This window comes from Aegilops tauschii, chromosome 1 (genome assembly GCF_002575655.3).
Source record: "Aegilops tauschii subsp. strangulata cultivar AL8/78 chromosome 1, Aet v6.0, whole genome shotgun sequence".
In the NCBI taxonomy this organism is placed as follows: domain Eukaryota; kingdom Viridiplantae; phylum Streptophyta; class Magnoliopsida; order Poales; family Poaceae; genus Aegilops; species Aegilops tauschii.
In genome coordinates this window covers 451787377-451810939 of record NC_053035.3, presented here as the reverse complement: position 1 = coordinate 451810939, position 23563 = coordinate 451787377, and the positions used below count along the sequence as shown (strand labels likewise).

At 43.8% G+C, this 23563-nt stretch overlaps 1 protein-coding gene across 1 annotated transcript; it reads right to left on the bottom strand.

Annotated features, from left to right (window-relative positions):
• LOC109777550 (uncharacterized) lies at window positions 1–4819 on the bottom strand. Its single transcript, XM_020336172.4, has 9 exons — window positions 4531–4819; window positions 2781–2896; window positions 2600–2657; window positions 2273–2422; window positions 1736–1946; window positions 1280–1325; window positions 885–1005; window positions 696–768; window positions 1–481 (listed from the first exon to the last, which is right to left on the bottom strand). The coding sequence occupies exons 1-9, from the start codon at window positions 4643–4645 to the stop codon at window positions 292–294; spliced, it is 1080 nt and encodes a 359-aa protein (XP_020191761.1). The 5' UTR covers window positions 4646–4819; the 3' UTR covers window positions 1–291.
• Window positions 4820–23563: the final 18744 nt, after the last annotated feature.

Below are 23563 nucleotides of genomic sequence, written 5' to 3'. Positions count from 1 at the left end.
AGGAATCGTAACTGCATTTAGAATCTTCAATGTGGCAAAAATGGTAGGGGCTACAAATGGAATTGCTACAGGCAACTAGCTCCAAGACGGCTGGTCTCTAACTCCCAAAAATCTCCGACTTAACGAAGGACAGCCAGCTCTACTCCTCTCTTCTACCTACATATGTTTCTGCATTGCTGAAAATGCATATCTACTCCTGCATTAGCCAAATGGAACTTCGCTGTCAGACAAACCAAAAAATCCTCTGGGTCAATTCTCTCTTGCACCTCAGCCTCAGACTCAGCAGGTAGGCTAGTTCAAGGCCGTCTCGGCATCTGTATCGGTCTTCTCGTTGAAATGCTCCCTCAGGAATTCCACCGCCATGAACGTGAATGCAGATGCGGGTATATACCATATTATCCGAGGGACGCTTCCCTTGAATAAGCCATTCACTCCCTCAGCACCCCATGTCTTTTTTATAGCATCCAGCCATCCATCGTACCTGATTGTCGTATTACAAAACAGAAGAGACTTAGTGGCCTGGTAGACAAATCACATGCTATCAAACGGAACGGGAAATGAACTTTGTCACGGTGATGTGTAGCGAATTAATGGTTCTAGAGGTTAACAGAAAGATTGCATTGAATAAATATCAAACTGGCTAGCAGAAGAACAGATGCGTGTGTCAATCACAAGGGTCCGATTTTGCCATGTACCTAGTTGTTGATCCTTGTACTTGAAGTCTTGTCTTGATGACATCCAAGGGGGTTGTCAAGTATGCACTAAAACCTGCAAAACACATTGGAAAAGAGTGGTAAATCAACAGGCTTTACACTTTGGGATTCTCAAGAAACATGATAACCAACAATGTGATTTATCAAATATATATAATAGACCAGACCTACCGCCTGATAATCCTCCTAGAACAAGCCCTTCAAAAGAGTTGCTGACTTGTAAATCACTGTCTGGCAAATACTTCCTCTTCCCATACACAGTAAGTTCTTTCAACCCTTCATAGAAAGTTACCTGGAGATGCCAAAGATCAAAATATCTTAATTTTCTGCAGCCCACAAGCAGGGTTTTTTTTTAAATGAACAGATCCGGCCATGACATAATACTGTTAGACAAAACCAATATCCACAACATCTGGAGTTGAATGCCATGACCAAGATCTAGCCATCTTACTACCTACTAGCTATAGGAGTTGGCCAAACATAAAGACAAACATTTCTTTCAAGAGGCGAACAGGTTTCCAAAGTTACAAGAACAATGAGAAAGCATAAGCTGAATTCTCACTTACCATTAGGCCAGCAAACGGGACATCCCTGGCAAGCGTAGACCCATATCTGCGAGAAATAATTGGTTGTGTGACTGAAGCAAAACTAAAATGTGTGACAAATAGATTATCATCATGTGGGAATGGTATCAGGGTTTTTCTACACAAAAGTTAACCAAGTTTGTTCCATGAACAACCATACATTCATGCTTAAAAAAATGTGTGCATAAATAACTCAAAAATTGTGATAAATTTTAAAATTGATACTCCTACTTGTATCACAGTATTCAAGTGTGCTAGCATACTTCCTTGGATTCGATTTTAGAATGGAGGAAAATAAACTATTGACTGAACAATCTGCTAATCTGCTCCTTGAAGATACTATATGTTTCCGTATGCTAGACCAAAAAAGCTCATGTTTTCTCTCTATATCAGAAAACAGAAGATGTTATTCAAGCAACAAGCAGTCAGTGCCAGTACCCTGCATAGAGTCCCTTCACACCATGATCTCTCCAGATAGAAGAGCCAGCATGGAACATTCCATTATAGTACCCATACATCTGAGTGCCAGGAGATTGAGAAACATTTCCTTTTGTAGCATTTAATGCCCAAGATTTGCTGGAGCCTTGGACTTGCATCCTCTGCTTCATAACTTCACAAGGCACATAGATAAAAGATCCAAGTGTATCTCCTGGAGTGGGCATTCAAAAGTTTATATGGTGTCAATGAAGCAGCACATTATTCCAATGAAAGGCAAATTGTATCAGTACAGCATTACATGAGTGACAAAGCAGAAGAACAGAGAAGCTTGAATATGCAGAGACCTCATGCATTGCGTGACACCAAAAATGACAAAGAATAACTTATTGAGAACTCGATGTAGACAGCGTGTAAAAATCAGTTTCTGCCTCTAAATCCTAGTAACATGCTCATAAAAGCATTCACAAATTTTAAGCAGCATCATGCAGATTTTCTGGGGGGTAAAATACAGCACACGTAAAGTAAACAATTTCTCACCAATTCCTCCAGCAATAAAGTGAGACCAATGACCACTAAGATTGGGATTATTGTTCTCCAGCCATGTCTTTGTTGATTCAATAACACCAAAATATGTTGCACCTGTAGCAAGTGAACCAGTAACGCCTGGACTAATTCCTCTGTAGAAACCTGAAATATGGCAATTGTACTGAAGTTTACAAGATGACTATTGGAGCTCTGAATAAGGTCAATCAAATCTCAGGGCTCAGACACAGGGAGATTTTTTCTGATTTTCACAAAGCTAATACTACAGTGTTCCAGGATTTTCACTCTCTTTTTTCACTAAAAATCAGAGGGGTTGCTAACCTCTCAGTCCATCAGAAGCCCAAACTGTCCTGACCATCTGAAAAATATTCTTCTGAGCCTGTTCAGAACAAGTGAAGAAAGGCATGGCATCCATGTGTCAAAATCATTCAATAAAACAAGAAACTCTACAGCTCATGGCCATGTAAAGTGAATGGAAATTTTTAGGAAAACGATCCCACACCTTAGCACCTGACATTATAGCTTGACTCTGAAGCCTTGTTTTCAGGGTGTCAACTGGATGCATCATGCCTTCTCCAAATGCGCCTGCAATTGCTCCCCACACAAATTCCCTCCATACTGCATCAGGAGATTTATCTCAGTAACAGCATGGTGCACACTTTTGGGAACTGTGTGTTGCTCAGTTCTATAAACTCTATTACAAATTATCACGTAGTCTGCTGTCGAGGTGCAGCCAAATTTTGGTGAAAATGAACCATCATAAAATTATAGCTTTACTGTAGTGAAATACATAATCCATTCTAAGAATGTCAAACTATTTATCAGCTTCATGAGTGGGCAAGGATATGATACATCGATTGCCCTTTTGCCATGTCCGGATCTAAACAGTAACGTTGCTCACAGAAGCATGTTTACTACATAACCATCCAACGCAAGGCAATAAATAATAATAATATGAACAATAACCTGCTATTTGCATAGAACAAAACCTATATTACAGAAAATATAACAGATGACTCGTATCATCAAATCAGGTCAAAATCATAAGCCCGATAAACCACAAACTCACGCTGAACCACCTCCATCTCAATACCCTCATCTCAAGTTAATACAAAGGACCCCAAGTTCGGGAGATGGCGATTGGTGGGTCGGGCTCTGGACGCTGATGCGTGCGATTGCTTGGGGGACTAACTACATTGCGTACTTTGTGGTCCTAGCGAAATCACTCAAGAAGGAACCAAAGCAAAGCAACATGACCAGCATGCATGCATATGAAAGGCAGTGGTGTCTATATCAAGATGTAAACAAAGCTGAACCCAAAGGAGATGATTCTGGCTATCAATCGATCCCCTTTACAGTTAAGTGGGATATGGGAACAAACCACAAGGCTACATACATCCGGCCTTTGTTCTCAGGTAACTAACAGGGGTTTATTCTTTATTGCAAAACTATCTACAAGTACAGTAGTATAACACTATATACGTACTGGCAAGCAAGCAAGCAAACCATCTCAATCTGCAGCACTGACAGAAAGTGCAAGTGATCTGGAATTTGCCCAAAAATAATAATAGTGATCTGAAGCACACCTACCAGGTGCTTTGGTAACTAGGTGCTGATGTTAATTGCTTAGTATCAAAGGTAAATTGTCTGCAACATGTAAGTTTAATTTCCTGTCCTGTTCCTGACTAATATTTGGATCTACTGGGTGATTTCCTTGACATACGGTAGTTCCAGGCAATCATCTTCCAAGTATTATTTGAGATTTTTGCTAACTTTTGAAGGACAACATACTATTTTGTGTGTGATCCAGTGAGTTAAAATCATGGGCAATGACATATGACTGAAATTTAAGAGCTCCTTTTCTGTATTCAAACCACGAAATCATTCAAACCGCGAAACTGTGTCTGAAACATTACTTGCAGCACCATGGATTAATAAAGTACTCCCTCCGTCTCAAAATAAGTGTCTCAAGCTTAGTACAACTTTGTACTAAAGTTAGTACAAAGTTGAGACACTTATTTTGGGACGGAGGGAGTAGTAGCTAGCTAGCTACTCACCATGAATCCATGCCACATGCCTTCCCGGCACTTCTACTCCTAGTACTACACATGTCGAGCTACCTCTCGACCTGAAGGATCACAAAAGGACCTACCTCACGAACGATCCATGGATGCCCTGCGGAAAGCTGCTATCCTAGCACAAGCAAAAAGCTACTGTTCTAGACGAATCCAGAGGGGTGGGTGGGTCTTTACCTGGGGGGAGAAGAGGAGGAGCTGAAGAGAGCGTCGGCCGGATTGGGGAGATAGTAGAGGAGGCGCCCCCGCAAGGCTCGGCTCGGACCCCGGCGCTTCCCGACGGCGACGCCATGGGAAGGAGGGAGGATTGGAAGGGGGAGGCGGTGTCGGCGGAGATGGCGGCGCCGGCGGCGAACGCGTTGCGGGTGGAGGGAGGTCACCCTGACGCGGTGCGGTTCGGGAATTGTTCTGGTCGGCCGCTGGCGCTCATGGGCTTTTCTGGGCTGTCTACTTGAGCCGGCCGGTTATTTTTTTCTCCATGTCCACCAGCGCCATTGGTGATTTAAAAAAAAAAACAGCGCCATTCGAGTTTCTCAAAAAAGAAAAACAGCACCATTGGTCTCTTTTTTTATGGATTCCATATGTGGACTTGTTAAAAGAACATATTTATGGCTAGGATAAAAGGTTGCCACCGCTTTTGTCAAAAGCTACAAATAACCACCAACTTTGTGGCAAGTGAGTAACAAATCACACTGATTCGGAGTTGAGTCGCGACTAAAAACGAAACTAACATGGTTGGCCTGTTGTGGGGTCCACTTGTCAACTTTGACCGTCAGGTTGACCGTTATGACTAAATCTGAGAATGGTTTCATACTTAAACCATACTTGAACCATACCCATACATGTCTCTCTCAAAACCGTACTTGAACCATACCCGTTTAATGCCATTTTCAACCAAACCAAAACTAAACCATCTATTTTTTTTCCCACCCAAACCAATTTAAACCCAATACATAACCGTGGGTTTAAACCAAATACATAACTATGGGTTTGCTTCAATGTATATATGATTGCACAACGACATGTCAAGAAGCAAATGACATAGAAAAGGCATAAGTGCATCTACAACAATTTAGGAACAAAGTTATCATTGAGATACGGTCAACACACAACAAGTGTCAAAAAGACAATGCCCACGACTGAAAAGCTCACTGACAAGTGTATTAAAACCAATTGCTTAGCTAAAGCACAAGCAAACACATTCGATTTGCATGTGGTGTTTCACCATAATACAGAATTACATAGTGCATCGCACCATGTACGCGGATCAAAGATACTCGTTGTCGATGCGTAGTTGCTTATTGCACATAACCAATGCCCAGAAACCGGTTTGGACCCATAGTTTATAGCCGTTAATAACCAAACTGTTTAAGCCCATAACCAACTATACCCAAATTGGTTTCTTCACATACCCAAACCAAAACCAAGCTTAAAAAGATTCAGCTCAGTAAAACTTGAACCAATCAAACCCAAAGCAAGAACCGAACCGTTTCACCCAGTTTTTTAATAACCATTCTCAGGTTTAGTTATGACAGGTGAAGCTCACATATCGGTCCCTTGAAAAAATTTAAAAAGCAACCGGTCCCTGTAACATTTTAGAAAAACAATCTGGTCCTGTAATTTAAAAAAACCAGTCAAGTCCTTGTTTGTATTTAAAAAGGAAATCAAGTCCCTAATAGTTTTTTAAATAGCAATCAGGTCCCTGTTAGTTTAAAAAAAACAATCACGCCCTTGTGTGCCGACCATGGTGGTGGCCTGTCGTGGCTGCTGCGGCCTTGGCTGCGTCGACCGTGGAAGTGGCTGATCGTGGTTGCGCGTAGGGCGTGGTGTTGCCCATTGCTGATGCTGCTGCGTGTGTGATACGTCTCCAACGTATCTATAATTTTTTATTGTTCCATGCTATTATATTATCTGTTTTGAATGTTTAATGGGCTTTATTATGCACTTTTATATTATTTTTAGGACTAACCTATTAACCGAAGGCCCAGTGCAAATTGCTATTTTTTTGCCTATTTCAGTGTTTCGCAGAAAAGGAATATCAAACGGATTCCAAACGGAATGAAACCTCCGCGAGGATCTTTTTGGAACAAACGCAATCCAGGAGACTTGGAGTGGACGTCAAGGAAGCACCGAGGAAGCCACGAGGCAAGAGGGCGTGCCCCCCACCGTCGTGGGCCCCTCGTGGCTCCACCGACCTACTTCTTTCGCCTATATATACTCATATACCCTGACCATCCGAGAGCACCACGAAACCCTATTTTCACCGCCGCAACCTTCTGTACCCGTTGTTGGGGAACGTAGTAATTTCAAAAAAATTCCTACGCACACGCAAGATCATGGTGATGCATAGCAACGAGAGGGGAGAGTGTCGTCTACGTACCCTCGTAGACCGTAAGCGGAAGCGTTATGACAACACGGTTGATGTAGTCGTACGTCTTCACGATCGACCGATCCTCAGTACTGAACGTACGACACCTCCGCGTTCAGCACACGTTCAGCTCGGTGACGTCCCGCGAACTCATGATCCAGTAGAGCTTCGGGGAAGAGTTTCGTCAGCACGACGGCGTGGTGACGGTGTTGATGAAGCTACTAACGCAGGGCTTCGCCTAAGCACCACTACGATATGACCGAGGTGGAATATGGTGGAGGGGGGCACCGCACACGACTAAGAGATCAATGATCAATTGTTGTCTCTAGGGGTTGTTGGGGAACGTAGTAATTTCAAAAACTTTCCTACACACACGCAAGATCATGGTGATGCATAGCAACGAGAGCGGAGTGTTGTCCACGTACCCTCGTAGACCGAAAGCGAAAGCGCTATGAGAACGCGGTTGATGTAGTCGTACGTCTTCACGATCCGACCGATCCAAGTACCGAACGCACGGCACCTCCGAGTTCAGCACACGTTCAGCTCGATGACGTCCCACGAACTCCAATCCAGCAGAGCTTCACGGGAGAGTTCCGTCAGCACGACGGCGTGATGATGGTGATGATGTTGCTACCGACGCAGGGCTTCGCCTAAGCACCGCTACGATATGATCGAGGTGGATTATGGTGGAGGGGGCACCGCACACGGCTTGGAACAATCAACTTGTGTGTCTTGGGGTGCCCCCTGTCCCCGTATATAAAGGAGGGAGGGGAGGCCGGCCGGCCTCTCTAGGCGCGCCAAAGGGAGGAGGAATCCTCCTCCTAGTAGGAGTACGTTTCCTCCTTTCCTAGTCCTACTAGGAGGGGAAAGGAAGGAGAGGGGGAGGAGAAGGAAACAGGGGGCACAGCCTCTCCCCTAGTCCAATTCGGACTAGGCCCATGGGGGGCGCGCGGCCAGCCCTCGTGGCTTCTCCTCTTTTTCCCCTAAAGCCCACTAAGGCCCATATGTACTCCCGTACTCCCGTAACTCCCCCAGTACTCCGAAAAATATCCGGATCACTCGGAACCTTTCCGATGTCCGAATATAGTCGTCCAATATATCGATCTTTACCTCTCGACCATTTCGAGACTCCTCGTCATGTCCCCGATCTCATCCGGGACTCCGAACTACCTTCGGTACATTAAAACACATAAACTCATAGTACCGATCGTCACCGAACGTTAAGCGTGCAGACCCTACGGGTTCGAGAACTATGTAGACATGACCGAGACACGTTTCCGGTCAATAACCAATAGCGGAACCTGGATGCTCATATTGGCTCCCACATATTCTACGAAGATCTTTATCGGTCAAACCGCATAACAACATACGTTGTTCCCTTTGTCATCGGTATGTTACTTGCCCGAGATTAAATCGTCGGTATCTCAATACCTAGTTCAATCTCGTTACCGTCAAGTCTCTTTACTTGTTCCGTAATACATCATCCCGCAACTAACTCATTAGTTGCATTGCTTGCAAGGCTTATAGTGATGTGCATTACCGAGAGGGCCCAGTGATACCTCTCCGACAATCGGAGTGACAAATCCTAATCTCGATCTATGCCAACTCAACAAACACCATCAGAGACACCTGTAGAGCACCTTTATAATCACCCAGTTACGTTGTGACGTTTGGTAGCACACAAAGTGTTCCTCCGGTATTCGGGAGCTGCATAATCTCATAGTCATAGGAACATGTATAAGTCATGAAGAAAGCAATAGCAACATACTAAACGATCGAATGCTAAGCTAACGGAATGGGTCAAGTCAATCACATCATTCTCTAATGATGTGATCCCGTTAATCAAATGACAGCTCATGTCTATGGCTAGGAAACTTAACCATCTTTGATTCAACAAGCTAGTCAAGTAGAGGCATACTAGTGACACTCTGTTTGTCTATGTATCCACACATGTACTCAGTTTCCGGTTAATACAATTCTAGCATGAATAATAAACATTTATCATGATATAAGGAAATATAAATAACAACTTTATTATTGCCTCTAGGGCATATTTCCTTCAGGGGTGCCCCCCTGCCCCCGTATATAAAGGAGCAAGGGGGGAGGCCGGCCGGCCCTAGCAGGGCGCGCCAGGAGGAGGAGTCCTCCTCCTAGTGGGAGTAGGACTCCCCTTTCCTAGTCCCATTAGGAGGGGGAAGGAAGGAGTGGGAGAGGGGGAAGGCAAGGGGGCGCCGCCCCCCCTTTCCTTGTCCTATTCGGACTCAAGGGGAGGGGGCGCGCGGCCTGCCTTGGCTGGTGTAGCGACCAGACCTCAAATAGTCTGATCTACCGTGCACCAGTGTCATCCCTGGATCAGTAATGCTGACACGCACAGTACAAATGGAGGATTTATAACAGAGTAGCAATCACACACTTATTACAACGAGTATCTCAAGAGAGAAATAAGTATGACAAATATGGCTTAAGGCCATCTAATACGATAACAGCGGAAGATTTGGAAGATAAGTGAGTCCATCAACTCCAACGGCATCACCGAGTATAAGACCACGACCTAAGGCACCTTACTCGTCGTCTGAAAAGTCTGCAACATGAAACGTTGCAGCCCGAAAACGGGCCAGCACATGGAATATGCTGGCAATGTAACACATAGAGTCATGAACATAATATGCTATACTACATGCATATATGGCTGGTAGAAGGCTCTATGGTTACAGTTTTGCGAAAAGACAATTTTTTCCTACTACAATGGAATAAATTTTATTTAACTATCATGGTGGTTGTTAAACATTGAGAATGGTTGACAGCATTCTCAATCCCAATTAAGTATCATCAATAACCCAACAAAATTAATTAAAGTAACATGATGAGATTCACATGATAATCCAAGTACTAGATACTCAAGATGTCCATAACCGGGGACATGGCTAACCATGATTAGTTTATACACTCTGCAGAGGTTTGTGCACTTTTCCCCACAAGACTCGATCTCCTCCGTTGGGATTCTCGCACTTCATGGTGTTTGAGAAACGGATGACCGAGACACAGTCTTTCAGAAGTGTTTGCACCTTACGATGTGATAGACCGTACCAACCTACATCCCCTACATCTGCTAGTCTACCACGTAAGAGTTCACACAACTTAGTCAACTATGCTAGAGCCCATAATAGCTTGCGGCTGCACACGGAAGTTTCTAGCATGAATAATCTCATGATCCCTTTGAACCTGGGTGGCGGTCCAAAAGAAAACAGGCAATCCTGGAATACCCAGGTACCTCAATCCACCCAGATGTGAGTTTTAGTTGCCACCTTAAGGTTAACCATTAATTAACAATCTCACATCTGTCATGGTAACACTCAAACCCAATCCACGTCTACTAGCATAGCATAGCAATATGAGCAAACGTAGAAGTAACTCCCAAAGGTTTGATAATAAACAGGGCAATAGGTACTACCTCAACCCCACAGCTTAATTAGATCCTAACCATGCAATGTTTGAGGGTTGATCTAATGCAATAAAACTGGGTAGTAAAAGAAGTATGATCAAAGTGTTACTTGCCTTGCTGATGATCCGTGAAACCTAGAGATTCGAAGTAGCAAGCGGCCCACTCCGGGTACTCTATCGCAAACAAACAAGCAAACAATAAGCACTCATCTAATGCGCAGGTAAAACTCAAATAAAGATCTAACCAGAAAGTTCAACTTAAGAACTCTGGTTTGCAAAAAGAATCGAATCAAACGAAGCAACGAAAGTCAAACGGTGAAAGAAACAAGCTTCGTTTACTAATCTGGATCTAAGTCAAATTTTACAGTAGCAAAACTTGTTTGAATAGGTTAAATGGAAAGAATTTCGAGACAAAACTCTAGGCGCTTGAATCGCCTGATTCTGATAAACGAGCTAAAAGATAAACCAGAACGAAAATCTCATCAGAAATCGCGATCTGGGAAATCGCGGAAAAATCCGACGAAAAAGAAAACTGACGAACAGTTAAACGAACGGACGTTCGTTAGCTGCGAAGAACCGACGAACACGTTCATTAAAACGAACGGATCGTTGAACGTTCACTAACTAACTAAACCAAAAAAATCGATCTATTAAAAAAATCTAGGGTTTCGAAAAAAATAAACCGAACGGTTTTTTTTTTAAAACCGGCACGGCGGCGGCGGCTGCGGTTACCTCGGCGAGGTACTCCGGCGGGGTCTCCGGGGCGGCGAGAGGCGGCGGGGTGCGGGCGTCGTCGGGGAGGCGAGGGGCGACGAGGCGGCGGCGTACGGGCTCCAGGGCGGCGGCTCCTTCGGGCGGCGGGGTCGGCTCCGGCGTCGGCGGGTCGGGTATGGGGCGGGGACGGGGTGAGGAAGGGCGGCGGGGCTGGGGGAGTATATATGGAGGGGAGGGGTGCTGCCTTGGGGGAGGGGGCAAGGCGGCGGGCGGCGGGGTCGTGCGGGACTCGGGCGGCGGCGCTGCCGTGCTCGGGAGGGAGACGGAGGCACGGCTGGGCTTCGGCCCAGTCGGGCGCCCGTGGATTTTTTTTAAAATAATTTCGCCGAACCTAAAAAAATCGTAGAAAAATAAATAAAAATCCAAAAATGCCAAAACAAATTTTCACCGTCTAATTAAAATAATTAGAACGAGATGAACAATTTCTTGGCCCAAAAATACAGTTTTGAAAACGTGCAATTTTTCTAATGCAATTAAAATTGCAAATAAAATCCGAATAAAATCCAATATTTGATTTTAATATTTTTCCTCCAATATTTCAATTATTTTGGAGTTGTCATATTTTCTCCTCTCATTTATTTTAATACAAAATATTTTTCGGAGAGAAAAATAATTAAAACCAAAAATCCTTGTTTTATTATTTGATAAAAATCAAATATGAAAACCGCGAAAAATCCCCAACTCTCTCCTAGGGTCCTTGAGTTGCTTACAATTTTGAGGATTTGCCAAAATGCAATAAAATATGCTATGCAATGATGATCTAATGTATAACATTCCAAATTGAAAATTTGGGATGTTACAAACCTACCCCCTTAAGATGAATCTCGCCCTCGAGATTCGGGTTGGCTAGAAAATAGGTGAGAGTGGTCCTTCCGTAGATCTTCCTCTCGGTCCCAGGTGGCTTCGTCCTCGGTATGGTGACTCCACTAAACTTTGCAAAACTTGATAACCTTGCTGCGGGTGACTCGGCTGGCATACTCCAGAATCTTAACTGGTTTCTCCTCATAGGTCAAGTCACTATCCAACTGAATCGCTTCCAATGGCACCGTATCTCTCAGTGGTATATCAGCCATATCAGTGTGGCACTTCTTCAACTGGGAAACGTGAAATACATCATGAACTCCTGACAATCCTTCAGGCAATTCCAGCTTGTAGGCAACTTCTCCCATACGCTCCAAAACTTTGTATGGTCCTACAAAACGTGGCGCTAACTTTCCCTTAACGCCAAAGCGCTTCACTCCTCGAAGTGGTGATACTCGTAGGTAAACTCTGTCTCCGACTTCGTGAACTGTCTCCTTGCGTTTAGAATCCGCATAACTCTTCTGCCTGGACTGGGCTACCTTGAGCCTATCGCGAATCAATTTCACCTTCTGTTTTGATTCCTTAATCAAGTCTGGTCCAAACAACTGGCGGTCTCCAACTTCGTCCCATAACAATGGTGTTCTACACCTCCTTCCGTATAAAGCTTCGAAAGGGGCCATCTTCAAACTGGTTTGATAACTGTTGTTGTAAGAAAACTCTGCATACGGCAAATTGTCGTCCCAACTAGATCCATAATCTAGCGCACAAGCTCTCAGCATATCTTCCAAAATCTGATTGACTCTCTCGGTCTGTCCGCCTGTCTGTGGGTGAAAGGCTGTACTGAACTCTAGCCTGGTACCCAAAGTTTCATGTAACTGATTCCAAAACTTCAAAGTAAACTGGGTTCCTCTATCTGATACAATGGTCCTCGGAACTCCATGCAGACATACGATCCTGGTCATGTATATCTTTGCCAACTTAGCACTGGTGTAAGTGGTCTTCACTGGGATGAAATGAGCTACCTTCGTCAAACGATCGACTACAACCCATATTGAGTCATAGCCTGGACGAGTCCTGGGCAGTCCCGTGATAAAATCCATGCCTAGTTTATCCCATTTCCATTCGGGTATCGGCAATGGCTGTAGCAATCCTGCTGGCTTCTGATGCTCTGCCTTCACTCTCTGACATACATCACAAACTGCTACATACTCCGCAATATCCTTCTTCATTCCGGTCCACCAGAAAGTATCCTTCAAATCCAAATACATCTTGGTATTTCCTGGGTGAATCGAATACGGTGAATCATGGGCCTCTTGCAAAATCAACTTCCTGATCTCCGGATCATTGGGCACATAAACGCGGTCCTCAAACCATAAGGTATCGTGCTCCTCCTCACGAAATCCCTTGGCTTTTCCTTTACTCATCCTTTTCTTTATTTCTGCAATCTCCTTGTCTGTCCTCTGAGCTGCTCTGATCTTTTCCATCAGGGTAGACTGAATCTCCAACGTTGCTAAATGGCCTCTTGGAACTATCTCCAAACATAGCTCGCGAAGATCCTCGGCTAATAATTTCGGTAACTCTCCGGTCATGAGGGTGTTAACATGGCTCTTGCGGCTCAACGCATCGGCTACTACGTTAGCCTTCCCTAGGTGATAATGCAATCTCATATCATAATCCTTAATGAGCTCCAACCATCTCCTTTGTCTGAGATTCAACTCCTTCTGCGTGAAAATATACTTCAAACTCTTGTGATCCGTGTACACCTCACAGTGATTTCCGATGAGAAAATGTCTCCATGTCTTCAACGCATGTACTACGGCTGCTAACTCCAAATCATGGGTGGCATAATTCTTCTCATGGGGTTTTAGTTGTCGTGAAGCATATGAAACAACTCTTCCCTCCTGCATTAGCACTGCTCCAAGTCCTCGACGTGAAGCGTCGCAATATACTTCATAATCCTTGCGTTGATCTGGCAGAATCAGCACTGGTGATGTAACCAAACGTTTCTTCAACTCTTGGAAACTAGCTTCACATTCCTCAGTCCAATTGAACTTGGTGTCCTTCTTTAACAGTTCTGTCATGGGCTTAGCAATCCTCGAGAAATTCTCAATGAACCTCCGGTAGTATCCTGCAAGTCCAAGAAAACTCCGGATCTCTCCAACTGATGTGGGTGATTCCCAGTTTGTCACAGTGTCGATTTTGGCAGGGTCTACTGCTATTCCTTCTCCGGATATAACATGTCCGAGGAATCCAACTTCCTTCAACCAAAGCTCACATTTGCTGAACTTGGCGTATAACTGATATTCTCTGAGCTTCTCAAGTACCAAACGCAAATGTTCCTTATGCTCCTTTTCATTCTTGGAGTAAACCAAAATGTCATCAATGAACACTACGACGAACTTATCCAAAAAATCCATAAACACTTTGTTCATCAGGTTCATGAAATAGGCAGGTGCGTTAGTCAGACCAAATGACATAACGGTATACTCGTACAGCCCATACCTGGTGGTAAAAGCCGTCTTAGGTATATCCTGCTCTCGAATCTTCAACTGATGGTATCCTGATCATAGATCGATCTTGGAAAATACCTTAGCTCCTTGTAATAGGTCAAACAGATCATTGATCATCGGCAGTGGGTACTTATTTTTGATGGTCACTTCATTCAATCCACGATAATCAACAACCATCCTCAATGATCCATCTTTCTTCTCCACTAGAAGTACGGGTGATCCCCAAGGTGACGAACTTGGGCGAATATAGCCTTTATCCAGTAACTCCTTAATCTGCTTCTTAATTTCCTCCAAATCCTTTGCGGGCATTCTGTACTGTCTCTTAGATATTGGCCCTGTGCCTGGCAAAAGTTCAATCAAAAACTCAATGTCTCTATCCGATGGCATGCCTGGCAACTCTTCTGGAAATACATCCGGGTAATCCTTCACCACTGGTACTTCTTCCTGTACAACTCCTGATAAGGAATTTACTTGAGTCCTCTTCGGCATATGCCGGGATACATACTTAATCCTTCTCCCTTCTGGGGTGGTAAGCAAAATCGACTTACTGGCGCACTCAATGTTCCCTCCATACTTCGATAACCAATCCATGCCTAATATCACATCCAGTCCTTGCGATTCCAATACTATTAGGTCTGAGGGAAACACGTAGTTACCAATCCTCAATGGTAACCGATCACACCATAGACTAGCCATATACTCTGCTCCTGGCGAGGTTACTAACATGGGTGACCTAAGGGCTTGGGTTGGCAGTTTATACTTATCCACAAATCCCCTTGATATGTATGAATGCGATGCACCAGTATCAAAAAGAATGAGTGCAGTAAATGACTTAACCAAAAACTTACCTACTACTGCATCTGGCTGAGCTTCCACTTCCTCCACGTAAACGTGGTTCACTTGTCCTTTATTGAAAGGGTTAGGCTTCTTCCCAGAGCTTCCATTGCCATTTCCATTCTGGGCTTCAGGACATTCATTGGCATAATGTCCAGTCTTCTGGCACTTAAAGCAAGTGACTTGGCTCAGGTCTCTCTTAGCTGGGGTTGAAGGGTTGGTACGGTTTTGGCCGTTGCTTCCTCCATTCCCATTACCATTCTTGGGGCCATTATGGTTGTGCGAACCTCCTCCATGAGTATGCTGAAATGGTCCTCCCGATTTCGGGGTAAAACGTGGCTTCTGCTGAGCTCCAGAATTGTACTTCCCTTGTCCATACTTCCTTTTACGGTTTTCAATCTGCTGCTGCTTCCCTTCAATCATGAGAGCTCTATCTACCAACTCCTGGTAGTTGTTGAAGGTTGCTACCATCAACTGCATGCTCAGCTCATCATTCAGTCCTTCGAGAAACTTCTCCTGCTTGGCTGCATCTGTAGCAACGTCATCTGGAGCATAACGTGCTAACTTACTAAAGTCCTCCACATACTGGCCTACGGTGCGTCCTCCTTGGCGTAGGTTGCGAAACTCACGCTTCTTCATAGCCATAGCTCCTGCTGAAACATGGGCAGTACGGAAAGCTTGCTGAAACTGGTCCCATGTGACAGTGTCAATAGGGTGTGTGGCTGTGTAATTCTCCCACCATGATGCTGTGGGTCCATCAAGCTGATGTGCGGCAAAACGCACTCTCTCCGCATCCGTGCATCCTGCAGTGGTTAGCTCCCTCCCAACCTTGCGGAGCCAATCATCTGCAACAATCGGCTCGGTGCTGCTGGAAAACACCGGCGGATTCAGCCTTAAGAAATGGGCTAAGTGATCAACAGGTGGTGGTGGTGGGTTGTTGTTGTTGTCGTCTTGGTTCTGTACTAACACTTGCATCAGGGCATTCTGATGCTGAATCAAATGAGTGATCTCCGGTGGAAAAACAAATCCGGTGTCGCGTCTCGGAGGCATCTGATGGGTTTAGAAAAGATGAGATATAGAATAGAATGAGGTCTAGAGGGAAAAAACTACCCATATGCACATGAGACAAACACAAACAAATTCAGTCAAACAAACAAGGCATACAATCGATCTAACTATCGTTACTATGTGCTCGGACTATACTATATACTTGGGGGAAATACTACTACTGATATGGTGGTCTACTAGAAATTTTGATCGGTCGAAGAATCCATGGTATCTGCTCCAGCTTCATCAACATAGTCATCTTCACTTGGGTCCGAGTCGGTGTCGTCGACGATGATGTAGTTCTCCGGGCAAGTGGAATCGTCATCTTCTCCTCCTGGTGCTGGGACTCCCATGAATACTCCAATCTTCTTTATCAGGTCGTCATTCTTCTCCAACAACGTGGCGATCTCCTCCTCATATCCATCGCGCGTAGACTTGAGTTCTTCCTCCAACTCCGTGATCTTGGTCAATGCCTTCTTCAGATCTATCATGCCTGCGCACATTTGGTTCTCCTGGCGACGAATGTGCTGGTTTAACTCCTGGATGAAAGCTGCAATTGATCTATCCTTCATGGTGCTGATCATCTCCCATTGCTCATCTCGGCGTCCAAAAATCTGATAAATAGTATCCTTAAGCTCCCTGTGGTAGACTTCTCCAATGCGTCCCATGGTGATGTGGGCTGCCATGCTCTTCCCTAAACTCCAGGTTGGTGCATCAAAGGAAAACCCTATAGGCTCAGTGACTAGCGTAAACGTCCTTCCTGGAACTTGAACTTGAATCTTCCAGCGCTCCTTTTCTGGTAGTGTGGCTTTGTAAGTCCCGGTGAAGCTTGGTATTCCGATGTTCAGGTACTTAGTGACTTCCTTCAAGTGTCGTCCAAAAGGTGTATCTTCATCCGGTTGCATGAACTTGTTCCTTGCATCCGCCATTCCTAAAAGAGTAGAAAGTGGAGAGGAGTCAGAAATGAGAAGAGAGTAGTGTTCTAGGGTTTAAGCTTAGTGGTCGTGTCCTACAGTCGGCGTATGCTCTGATACCACCTTTGTAGCGACCAGACCTCAAATAGTATGATCTACCGTGCACCAGTGTCATCCCTGGATCAGTAATGCTGACAGGCACAGTACAAATGGAGGATTTATAACAGAGTAGAAATCACACACTTATTACAACGAGTATCTCAAGAGAGAAATAAGTATGACAAATATGGCTTAAGGCCATCTAATACGATAACAGCGGAAGACTTGGAAGATAAGTGAGTCCATCAACTCCAACGGCATCAATGAGTATAAGACCATGACCTAAGGCACCTTACTCGTCGTCTGAAAAGTCTACAACATGAAACGTTGCAGCCCGAAAACGGGTCAGCACATGGAATATGCTGGCAATGTAACACATAGAGAGTCATGAACATAATATGCTATACTATGCATATATGGCTGGTAGAAGGCTCTATGGTTACAGTTTTGCGAAAAGCCAATTTTTCCCTACTACAATGGAATAAATTTTATTTAACTATCATGGTGGTTGTTAAACATTGAGAATGGTTGACAGCATTCTCAATCCCAATTAAGTATCATCAATAACCCAACAAAATTAATTAAAGTAACATGATGAGATTCACATGATAATCCAAGTACTAGATACTCAAGATGTCCATAACCGGGGACACGGCTAACCATGATTAGTTTATACACTCTGCAGAGGTTTGTGCACTTTTCCCCACAAGACTCGATCTCCTCCGTTGGGATTCTCGCACTTCATGGTGTTTGAGAAACGGATGACCGAGACGCAGTCTTTCAGAAGTGTTTGCACCTTACGATGTGATAGACCGTACCAACCTACATCCCCTACATCTGCTAGTCTACCACGTAAGAGTTCACACAACTTAGTCAACTATGCTAGAGCCCATAATAGCTTGCGGCTGCACACGGAAGTTTCTAGCATGAATAATCTCATGATCCCTTTGAACCTGGGTGGCGGTCCAAAAGAAAACAGGCAATCCTGGAATACCCAGGTACCTCAATCCACCCAGATGTGAGTTTTAGTTGCCACCTTAAGGTTAACCATTAATTAACAATCTCACATCTGTCATGGTAACACTCAAACCCAATCCACGTCTACTAGCATAGCATAGCAATATGAGCAAACGTAGAAGTAACTCCCAAAGGTTTGATAATAAACAGGGCAATAGGTACTACCTCAACCCCACAGCTTAATTAGATCCTAACCATGCAATGTTTGAGGGTTGATCTAATGCAATAAAACTGGGTAGTAAAAGAAATATGATCAAAGTGTTACTTGCCTTGCTGATGATCCATGAAACCTAGAGATTCGAAGTAGCAAGCGGCGCACTCCGAGTACTCTATCGCAAACAAACAAGCAAACAATAAGCACTCATCTAATTCTCAGGTAAAACTCAAATAAAGATCTAACCAGAAAGTTCAACTTAAGAACTCTGGTTTGCAAAAAGAATCGAATCAAACGAAGCAACGAAAGTCAAACGGCGAAAGAAACAAGCTTCGTTTACTAATCTGGATCTAAGTCAAATTTTACAGTAGCAAAACTTGTTTGAATAGGTTAAACGGAAAGAGAATTTCGAGACGAAACTCTAGGCGCTTGAATCGCCTGATTCCGATAAACGAGCTAAAAGATAAACCAGAACGAAAATTTCATCAGAAATCGCGATCTGGGAAATCGCGGAAAAATCCGACGAAAAAGAAAACTGACGAACAGTTAAACAAACGGACGTTCGTTAGCTGCGACGAACCGACGAACACGTTTGTTAAAACAAACGGATCGGTGAACGTTCACTAACTAACTAAACCAAAAAATATAAACCGATCTATTAAAAAATCTAGGGTTTCGAAAAAAATAAACCGAACGGTTTTTAAAAAAAAACGGCACGGCGGCAGCGGCTGCGGTTACCTCGGCGAGGTACTCCGTCGGGGCTCCGGCGGGGTCTCCGGGGCGGCGAGAGGCGGCGGGGTGCGGGCGTTGTCGGGGAGGCGAGGGGCGACGAGGCGGCAGCGTACGGGCTCCGGGGCGGCGGCTCCTTCGGGCGGCGGGGTCGGCTCCGGCGTGGGGCTCCTCCGGCGTCGGCGGGTCGGGTGTGGGGCGGGGACGGGGTGAGGGAGGGCGGCGGGGCTGGGGGTGTATATATGGAGGGGAGGGGTGCTGCCTTGGGGGAGGGGGCAAGGCGGCGGGGTCGTGTGGCACTCGGGCGGCGGCGCTGCCGTGCTCGGGAGGGAGACGGAGGCGCGGCTGGGCTGGGCCGTCGACTGGGCTTCGGCCCAGTCGGGCGCCCGCGGATTTTTTTTTAAATAATTTTGCCGAACCTAAAAAAATCATAGAAAAATAAATAAAAATGCCAAAATGCCAAAACAAATTTTCACCGTCTAATTAAAATAATTAGAACGAGATGAACATTTTCTCGGCCCAAAAATACAGTTTTGAAAACGTGCAATTTTTCTAATGCAATTAAAATTGCAAATAAAATCCGAATAAAATCCAATATTTGATTTTAATATTTTCCTCCAATATTTCAATTATTTTGGAGAAGTCATATTTTCTCCTCTCATTTATTTTAATACGAAATATTTTTCGGAGAGAAAAATAATTAAAACCAAAAATCCTCGTTTTATTATTTGATAAAAATCAAATATGAAAACCGCGAAAAATCCCCAACTCTCTCCTAGGGTCCTTGAGTTGCTTAGGATTTCGAGGATTTGCCAAAATGCAATAAAATATGCTATGCAATGATGATCTAATGTATAACATTCCAAATTGAAAATTTGGGATGTTACAGCCGGCCCCTCTCTCTCCACTAGGGCCCAACAAGGCCCATTAATCCCCGGGGGGTTCCGGTAACCCCTCCGGCACTCCGGTAAAATCCTGATTTCACCCGGAACTATTCCGATGTCCAAATATATGCTTCCAATATATCGTTCTTTATGTCTCGACCATTTCGAGACTCCTCGTCATGTCTGTGATCACATCCGGGACTCCGAACTACCTTCGGTACATCAAAACACAAAAACTCATAATACCGATCGTCACAGAACTTTAAGCGTGTGGACCCTACGGGTTCTAGAACTATGTAGACATGACCGAGACATGTCTCCGGTCAATAACCAATAGCGGAACCTGGATGCTCATATTGGCTCCTACATATTCTACGAAGGTCTTTATCGGTCAAACAGCATAACAACATACGTTGTTCCCTTTGTCATCGGTATGTTACTTGCCCGAGATTCGGTCGTCGGTATCTCAATACCTAGTTCAATCTCGTTACCAGCAAGTCTCTTTACTCGTTCTCGTTGCAAGGCTTATAGTGATGTGCATTACCGAGAGGGCCTAGAGATACCTCTCCGACAATCAGAGTGACAAATCCTAATCTCGATCTATGCCAACTAAACAAGTACCATCGGAGACACCTGTAGAACACCTTTATAATCACCCAGTTACGTTGTGATGTTTGGTAGCACACAAAGTGTTCCTCCGGTATTCGTGAGTTGCATAATCTCATAGTCACAGGAACATGTATAAGTCATGAAGAAAGCAATAGCAACATACTAAACGATCAAGTGCTAAGCTAACGGAATGGGTCAAGTCAATCACATCATTCTCTAATGATGTGATCCCGTTAATCAAATGACAACTCATGTCTATGGCTAGGAAACTTAACCATCTTTGATTCAACGAGCTAGTCAAGTAAAGGCATACTAGTGACACTCTGTTTGTCTATGTATTCACACATGTACTAAGTTTCCGGTTAATACAATTCTAGCATGAATAATAAACATTTATCATGAAATAAGGAAATAAATAATAACTTTATTATTGCCTCTAGGGCATATTTCCTTCAGCCTCCCACTTGCACTAGAGTCAATAATCTAGTTCACATCGCCATGTGATTTAACACCAATAGTTCACATCACCATGTGATTAATACCCATAGTTCACATCGTCATGTGACCAACACTCAAAGGATTTACTAGAGTCAGTAATCTAGTTCACATCGTCATGTGATTAACACCCAAAGAGTACTAAGGTGTGATCATGTTTTGCTTGTGAGAGAAGTTTAGTCAATGGGTCTGCCAAATTCAGATCCGTATGTATTTTGCAAATTTCTATGTCTACAATGCTCTGCATGGAGCTACTCTAGCTAATTGCTCCCACTTTCAATATGTATCCAGATTGAGACTTAGAGTCATCTGGATCAGTGTCAAAACTTGCATCGATGTAACTTTTTACGACGAACTCCTTATCACCTCCATAACCGAGAAATATTTCCTTAGTCCTCTAAGGATAATTTTTGACCATTGTCCAGTGATCTACTCCTAGATCAAAATTGTACTTCCTTGCCAAACTCAGGGCAGGGTATACAATAGGTCTGGTACACAGCATGGCATACTTTATAGAACCTATGGTTGAGGCATAGGGAATGACTTTCATTCTCTTTCTATTTTCTGCCGTGCTCGGGCTTTGAGTCTTACTCAACTTCACACCTTGCAACACAGGCAAGAACTCTTTGTTTGATTGTTCCATTTTGAACTACTTCAAAATCTTGTCAAGGTATGTACTCATTGAAAAAACTTATCAAGCGTCTTGATCTATCTCTATAGATTTTGATGCTTAATATGTAAGCAGCTTCACCGAGGTCTTTGTTTGAAAAACTCCTTTCAAACACTCCTTTATGCTTTCCAGAAAATTCTACATCATTTCCGATCAACAATATGTCATTCACATATACTTATCAGAAAGGCTGTAGTGCTCCCACTCACTTTCTTGTAAATACAGGCTTCACCGCAAGTCTGTATAAAACTATATGCTTTGATCAACTCATCAAAGCGTATTTTCCAACTCCGAGATGCTTGCACCAGTCCATAAATGGATCACTGGTGCTTACACACTTTGTTAGCATCTTTTGGAGTGACAAAACCTTCTGGTTGCATCATATACAACTCTTCTTTAAGAAATCCATCAAGGAATGCAGTTTTGACATCCATTTGCCAAATTTCATAAAATGCGGCAATTGCTAAGATGATTCGGACAAACTTTTAAGTGTAGATACAAGTGAGAAACTCTCATCGTAGTCAACACTTTGAACTTGTCGAAAACCTTTTGCGACAGTTCTAGCTTTGTAGATAGTAACACTACTATCAGCGTCCGTCTTCCTCTTTAAGATCCATTTAATCTCAATGGCTCACCGATCATCGGGCAAGTCAATCAAAGTCCACACTTTGTTCTCATACATGGATCCCATCTCAGATTTCATGGCCTCAAGCCATTTCGTGGAATCTGAGCTCATCATCGCTTCCTCATAGTTCGTAGGTTCGTCATGGTCCAGAACAGGATTACCATACCACTCTGGTGCGGATCTCACTCTGGTTGACCTACGAGGTTTGGTAGTAACTTGATCTGAAGTTACATGATCATCATCATTAGCTTCCTCACTAATTGGTGTAGAAGTCACAGGAACAGCTTTCTGTGATGAGCTACTTTCCAATAAGGGAGCAGGTACAGTTACCTCATCAAGTTCTACTTTCCTCGCACTCACTTCTTTCGAGAGAAACTCCTTCTCTAGAAAGGATCCATTCTTAGAAAGGAATGTCTTGCCTTCGGATCTGTGATAGAAGGTGTACCCAACTGTCTTCTTTGGGTATCCTGTGAAGACACATTTCTCCGATTTGGGTTTGAACTTATCAGGATGAAACTTTTTCACATAAGCATCGCAACCCCAAACTTTAAGAAACGACAGCTTAGGTTTCTTGCTAAACCACAGTTCATACGGTGTTGTCTCAACGGATTTAGATGGTGCCCTTTTTAACGTGAATGCAGCTGTCTCTAATGCATAACCCCAAAACGATAGTGGTAAATCGGTAAGAGACATCATAAATTGCACCATATCTAATATTGTACGGTTACGATGTTCGGACACACCATTACGTTGTGGTGTTCCAGGTGGCGTGAGTTGCGAAACTATTCCGCATTGTTTTAAATGAAGACCAAACTCGTAACTCAAATATTTTCCTCCACGATCAGATCGTAGAAACTTTATTTTCTTGTTACGATGATTTTCTACTTCACTCTGAAATTATATGAACTTTTCAAATGTTTCAGACTTATGTTTCATCAAGTAGATATACCCATATCTGCTCAAATCATCTATGAAGGTCAGAAAATAACGATATCCGCCGCGGGCCTCAACACTCATCGGATCGCATACATCAGTATGTATTATTTCCAATAAGTCAGTTGTTCGCTCCATTGTTCCGGAGAACGGAGTCTTAGTCATCTTGCCCATAAGGCATGGTTCGCAAGCATCAAGTGATTCCAAAATCCCATTAGCATGGAGTTTCTTCATGCGCTTTACACCAATATGACCTAAACGGTAGTGCCACAAATAAGTTGCACTATTATTATTAACTTTGCATCT